Source organism: Bos grunniens, chromosome 15 (assembly GCF_055505025.1).
Source record: "Bos grunniens cultivar Pamir isolate PY7600 chromosome 15, Bosgru_T2T1.0, whole genome shotgun sequence".
In the NCBI taxonomy this organism is placed as follows: Eukaryota; Metazoa; Chordata; class Mammalia; order Artiodactyla; family Bovidae; genus Bos; species Bos grunniens.
In genome coordinates this window covers 49,601,845-49,608,875 of record NC_141179.1, presented here as the reverse complement: position 1 = coordinate 49,608,875, position 7,031 = coordinate 49,601,845, and the positions used below count along the sequence as shown (strand labels likewise).

The window sequence follows — 7,031 nt, the reverse complement described above, 5'->3', positions numbered from 1 at the left end:
ATAAGGTTAGGATCAACTATATGTTTTATCTGAATCTGAATCAAAACATTATCTTGTGTAATACTGCTCTTCAATCTGAGCTGGTGCTTTCTTACACAATTTCAGAAAATGAAATCTGTTAGTACAAACATCCTTTTGAATATATCCCTTGCCTACATACAAGATTGGGGTTTCTCAGCCTCTCTCAGCCTCCTTCTCTAGCCAAGAGACTTCAGGGAATTTTCAACCTCAGCTGAGGCCCCAAGGGAGAAGCTGCTGGGCTCTTCAAAAGAACCCTGAGTTTCAAGCAGGAAATCTTCTTGTAGTTGGGCTACCATTTTTCCTGAGTTCTGGCTGGAAGTAATGCACCCAACTCACTTTTCTCTCCAGCTGTTGCTGCTCAGGTATGTAATGCAAAAAAAAAGAAAAAAAGATTATTGGGGCACATAGAATCAGACACTGAACTCTCAATCTTGGTTACTTCTGAATCCCCACATCAAATTAGTCAAAGAAATTTTAAGAAGCAGATGGCCTGGGAATAGTCACTCCTCACTTTGTCATTGTCTATGACCCTGTAAACGGAGAAGGCAATGGCACCCCACTCCAGTACTGTTGCCTGGAAAATCCCATGGACGGAGGAGGCTGGTAGGCTGCAGTCCATGGGGTCTCGAAGAGTCAGACAAGACTGAGTGACCTCACTTTCACTTTTCACTTTCATGCACTGGAGAAGGAAATGGCAACCCCTCCAGTGTTCTTGCCTGGAGAATCACAGGTATGGGGGAGCCTGGTGTGTTGCCATCTCTGGGGTCGCACAGAGTCGGACACGACTGAAAGCGACTTAGCAGCAGCAGCATGACCCTGTAAAAGTAATCTTCATCGTCCATTTTACTTCTTGCTGCCTTTCATCTCTTTCCTCCTCATTAGGAATATTATTAATAGTTCCTCTACCTTTAAAATTAAAATTGCGATCTCTACTTTGCTTACCTTAAAACTGTATTATGGTAATTAAATATTAAAATGAATTTGATCATGCTCTGTACCACCAATATTTAGTGTAACACTTTACACTAATATGAGGTCATAATTGTCCTTTGGAGTAATTTGCAGACTGTCACCAACACAGATGTTGATCATTGTAAATACCATTGTGTGCAATTATATGAAGAATAAGAGACAGAGGGAGTCAGATGTCATTGAAATTTGTTTAGCCCCTCTCTTCTCTATTTCTGCTGCAGATTCTAGGATGACATCCCTTTACACCAATAAATTAGAGCTGAAGGGTGGTTCAAGGGTGTATGATGTTGTCTAGTGTCAGCTGACACTTCTCTGATCCATTAATCTGGAGGAAGTGGAGATAATAATTGGTGTGGGACACTATGGATGCAACTTTTCATTAAGCAGGCAGAATGAAACTTCTCTGTCTGGAGATATAGGATGAAATAGATGGTTTCTACCTCTTCTATTTCTCAAACTCTGAAATCTCTCAATGCGGAATGGATGGAAACCAGCTTGACTGAGTCTCCTGGCTGAAAAGTCATATATATGTTTAAACTCTTATTTGTGTCTCCACTTAACATATGGAAAAATTTCCCTTCTTTATTATCATTCATTTTTAAGGTTTTGTTGAAACTTTTTTTCTTCCATCACTGTTCTCAGTGTTGCAGTCAGACTGCATTGTTGTCTGTGCCACCAACAGCACGCTATTCAAATCTTATGATATTCCCTTCTTCCTTCACAGCCCATCTTCTCTCCAAGTCTCCACTTTTCTCCTGCATTTCTCTTGTTTGCTAGAAGTGCCTCTTTATATCTTTTTTTGTTTGTTTGTTTCTCCTTTGGGATCATAAAGCAACATTAATTTCAGTATTATATTAATTATTACATTAGTATCTGTTTTACTACATGTTTTGATTTGTAGTTTGAATGGCAAAATCTTGGCATGGACATGTTGTCTTTCTTTATTCTTAGCCATTCAATGCTTCTTCATTTTATTGATTAATAAAAGAAGCTTTTTTGAAAGAGTGCCCTCAACTTTCCATCTCTCTTCCTTAAAATATCCCACCTTCACCTATCACGTAGATTTTTTTTCCTGGAGGAAAATTACAAGTAACATATACTTATTACATATTCCTCCCCATTCACTGATAGTGTAAGCCTGTATAGTCTTTCTCCAATCTATGGAAATATTCTCTGAAAAATCAATAATGAACTCACCATCATAAGCGCAATGCCTTTTAAAAAACCCACATCTTACACCATCTCTTTTTCTTAGTCAACAGTAATGATTTGACTTCAGTAACATTATACACTACTATTTTTATCCTATTTCTTTTCTCCAATCTCTGTCTCTTTTCTAGTTCTGATTTTATGTTCTACTCTCATGTAAAATAGTTTCCAGTATTATGAACAGAGCCTTGTCTTTTCTTCCACACTGCATCTCCTAGCAATTGCTGCATATTCTTGGAAGATGTCTTATAACTTAAGCCTCCACTAAACCCAAAGATCACTACCTATAATACCCTCTAGGAAATATCCCCCAAAATTTCTTTTTAAGTTAACATTCAGCATGTCCCAATTGAACTTAGTCCCCAGAACACATTTCCTCTCATCTGTCATGTACATAGTTGAAATGGTCATCGATACATATATCTTGGTATAGTTTTGTTTTGTTTTTTGATTTTTTTAAATTATCTGACTTTTGTAAGACCTAAAGTGCTATGTAGTAGTAGGACTACTAGTAGTAGTCCCCCTACAGTAGTAGGAAATACGATGTAAGACAATAATGTAGACTCTGGAGTACCCTATCAGAGTTTGAATTCCATACTCAGCCCTTACTTGCTCCATAAATTTACCCAGGTCACTTCATCTTTCTGGGCCATGGTTTTCTCACCTGTAATATGCTGCTTAGAATAGAATCTACCTATTGATAATGTGATCATTGTGAGAGTTGAATGGCATAATAAACACTAAGCACTTAGGAAGGTGACAGAAAGATATTAAACATTAGCTATTTTAAGCTTTTTATGCATGTGATAAATAATATACTAGTCACACTACATTAATATACATAGAACCCATTAGAGTGCAGCTTACAATAAACATAACTGAATAAAAGTTCAGAAGGCAGAGGTAAAGGAGAGCCTGGTTTCAGGTATTATAGGACAGACCTATACCTCTGTGTTATATTATCCAAACCCCAGAGGCACAGCTCAGTCTGAGAGCCTTAAGACATACTTTCCTTAGGCTAGAGATTAGAGGCTTTTCCTGACTATTTCAGGTTTTTCTTTGTTATCACTGTTTTACAGCTGATGTTTCCCACCTCTGTATCTCCATTTCTACATCTAGCCTCAGCTTAATCACCATGATGACAGAAACACACATCTCTCCTAATATCTCTCAGAACTAAGCCCTGAAGCACCCTGTCTTAGAAGTATTTTTTTTTTTTTTTTGGAAGACTGCCTTTTCAGACATTTCTCAGTTCCAGACTTCAAATTTGCACATCGACATTTGCCTCCTCAGCCATCAAAGGCTTTTATGTAAATTCAAGAAAGGAATCACTCTGGTCACAAGTTACAAGCTTAAGTAGCCCAACAAATATTTACTCAATGTTTCCCCTGCATTCCCCTGCAGGCCAGGTACTGTGGAATGAAAGACAATCCCCAGCCAGGTTACAAATACATTTGAAGGCTCTTGATATGCAGCTGATTCTAGAAGACAATTATGCAGAATGGTGTGTATAGTACCAGTTCTACTTACAGATGGTGCAGCTTTAAGCGCTTTGCTGATTGAATTGGAGATTTATTTATTTATTTTTTCCAGGGAGGAACATATGGAAAAGTTGCCATCTGAGGTGACCTCATTAAACTACTGAGAGTCCAATACAGACGGACATATCACCATAAGCCTAAATCACACAGCATCCATGAGCTATAGAAATCACCTATGACAATCACCTTCCTAGACCTTCCAGAAAAGGCTAATAGATCAGGTGCCCCAATTCTTTGCCAGTTCATCTGCAGATCCTTCCTGGATCACTGACCCCAAGACAGGTGAGTGAGTATTCAGCCCTGTCATTCTCCAGAAATCCCATTCTATATTGCAGGTTGGTGAATTCAAGGTTATAAAGTCATGAGAATCCTATATAATAGCAGCCTGCAGAAAGCCACTTTCTTCCTGACAGGCTTCCAAGGTCTGGAAGATCTCCACGGCTGGATCTCTATTCCCTTCTGCTTCATCTATCTGACAGTTATCATAGGCAACCTTAGCATCATCCATGTCATCCGTACTGATGTCACCCTCCACGAACCCATGTACTATTTCTTGGCCATGCTTGCCCTCACAGACCTGGGTCTTTGCCTTTCTACACTGCCCACTGTGATGGGCATCTTCTGGTTTGATGCCAGAGAAATTGGTATCCCTGCCTGCTTCACTCAGCTCTTCTTCATCCATACTTTGTCCCTAGTGGAGTCTTCAGTCCTGTTATCCATGTCCATTGACCGCTATGTGGCCATCTGCAACCCACTGCGTTATTCCACAGTCTTGACACCTGCACGTATCATCAGGATGGGGCTGAGCTCAGTGTTCAGAAGCGCGCTGCTCATCCTTCCCCTGCCATTCCTCCTTAAGCACTTCCAGTACTGCCACTCCCACGTGCTGGCCCACGCCTACTGTCTACACCTAGAGATCATGAAGCTGGCCTGCTCTAGCATTATCGTCAATCACATCTATGGGCTCTTTGTCGTGGCCTGCACTGTTGGTGTGGACTCACTGCTCATCTTCCTCTCTTATGCCCTTATCCTCCGCACTGTGTTAAGCATTGCCTCCCACCACGAGCGACTTCGGGCCCTTAACACCTGTGTCTCCCATATCTGTGCTGTGCTCCTCTTCTACATCCCCATGATTGGCTTGTCTCTTGTGCACCGCTTCGGTGAACATCTGCCCCGCACTGTACACCTCCTCATGTCATATGTGTATCTGCTGGCCCCACCGCTCATGAACCCCATTGTCTACAGCATCAAGACCAAGCAAATCCGCCAACGCATTGTTAAGAAGTTTGAGTTAATAAAATCACTCAGGGGTTTTCAGCAGGATTAGTTTAGAGAAAGAGAAGTTTGGGGCATAAAACCCATAGATATTTTCTATTTCAGCTGTCCCTATTGCTCGGACAGTAAAGGATCTGCCTGCAATGCAGGAGACCTGAGTTTGATACCTGAGTCAGGAAGATCCCCTGGAGAAGGGAATGACAGTCCACTCTAGTATTCTTGCCTGGGGAATCCCATGGAATGAGGATCCTGGCAGGCTACAGTCCATAGGGTGGCAAAGAGTTGGACATGACTGAGTGGCTAACACTACTACTACTAGGGAAAAGTGACAACTCCCAATTATCAATAAAAAGGAAATAAATTATGCAATATACTGCATGTGTGACCTTGGGAAAATTACTCAATTGCTCTGTTCTTTAGTTTCCTCAATTGCAGAATGAAAATGTAAATAATTATATTACCTTCCTTATAGGAATACTGTGAAGATTAAATGAGATCATTCATCTAACTCTGTAACACAGTGCCTGAAGTGTTATCACGTCTCAACAAATATTGCCTATTATTACTTGGAAAAAAAAATCCAAAAGAGTACACAATTTTCATCTTTTATTCCTCTAGTCAATGGAATTTGATCAGAGATTTATATATTTAAATTTGCATTTTGGTTAATTTATGTTGCTTTATCATAATTATCACTTTTATTAACTTGCAACAGACTTGCAGATACTCATGGATACTCATGCCTATGCCTCAGTTAATAACTTTTCATAAGGCTTCTTCCTAAGCACATACCCACAAAGTTAAGAGAAAGAAGATACTCTGGGAGCCTGAGGTAAGTTCTCCAGTTAGAACAATGGCAAAACAGTAATCATAGTTGAGCCTTTTAGAAGGTAGTTAAGGTTTAGGGAAACCATTCATCATCTGAATAACTAGTCAAGGGATTTAATTTCTTTCTTCAGTTATCCTGTTATTACTAGGGTGTAAAGTGAGAGAAACACATGCATATTTTTTTTTTCAAGATGCTTTTCTCATGTCGATGTCTAGCCTTAACAAAAAACATACACACACACATATACACAATACACACACAGAACTGCAAAAAAGGTTTAATATATATGGATTGAATAAATCAACACATAAAGGAACCAATGAGTGAATTAATCAAAACAGATTCATCTTTCTAGATAAGACTATTTCTTAAAGAAATTGATTTTCTTCATTTTGTATGCTTCAGTTCGATCTTTTTTAATTTAATTTAAATTTTTTTAAAATTTTTTATTATTATTATTATTTTTACTTTACAATATTGTATTGGTTTTGCCATCAGTTTGATTTTTATCTCTTTCCTGTAATATCAGGAAAGATGTAAGACAATCAACTGCCAAAAAACAGAAGAAAATTCATGTTGACGTATGCCAGAAACCAACACAATATTGTAAAACAGTTATCCTCCAATTAAAAAGAAATAATTCCAAAAAAGTCTGTGCTGTGAACTTAATATTTGTGCTCCCATGCGTGCATGCTAAGTCATACTCTTTGCAACCCATGGACTGTAGCCCTCCAGGCTCCTCTGTCCATGGGATTCTCTAAACAAGAATACTGGAGTGGGTTGCCATGCCCTCCTTCAGATGATCTTCCCAACCCAGGAATTGAACCCATGTCTCTTATGTCTCCTGCATTGGCAAGCAGGTTCTTTACCACTAGTGGTACCTTGGAGGCCCCTTTTGTGATCCTACCCCCCAGCTTCAAAATTCATATTTTGAAGGCTAATCTCCAATGTGATGGTATTTTGAGATGGGGTCTTTGGAAGGAAGTTTGCTCATGAGAATGGAGCTATCATGAATAAGATTGGCACGCTTATAAGAAGAGACATAGAGAGATGATCTCTCTCCACCATGTGAGGACACAGAGAGAAGAAAGCTGTCTGCATACCCAGAACAAGAACCCTTAGCAAGAACCCAGTCAGCCCACACCTTGGTCTTGGACTTCTCAGCCTCTTGAATTTTGAAAAAT

At 39.5% G+C, this 7,031-nt stretch overlaps 1 protein-coding gene across 1 annotated transcript; it reads left to right on the top strand.

Annotated features, from left to right (window-relative positions):
* Nucleotides 1–3,415: 3,415 nt before the first annotated feature.
* On the top strand, nt 3,416–5,370 carry LOC147358046 (olfactory receptor 51G1). Its single transcript, XM_086340413.1, has one exon. The coding sequence runs from the start codon at nt 4,105–4,107 to the stop codon at nt 5,068–5,070; it is 966 nt and encodes a 321-aa protein (XP_086196539.1). The 5' UTR covers nt 3,416–4,104; the 3' UTR covers nt 5,071–5,370.
* The last annotated feature ends 1,661 nt before the right edge of the window (nt 5,371–7,031 follow it).

Bases quoted from the DNA above. Each gene is read 5' to 3' on its own strand.
- LOC147358046 (XM_086340413.1), top strand. From the start codon at position 4,105: ATGAGAATCCTATATAATAGCAGCCTGCAGAAAGCCACTTTCTTCCTG.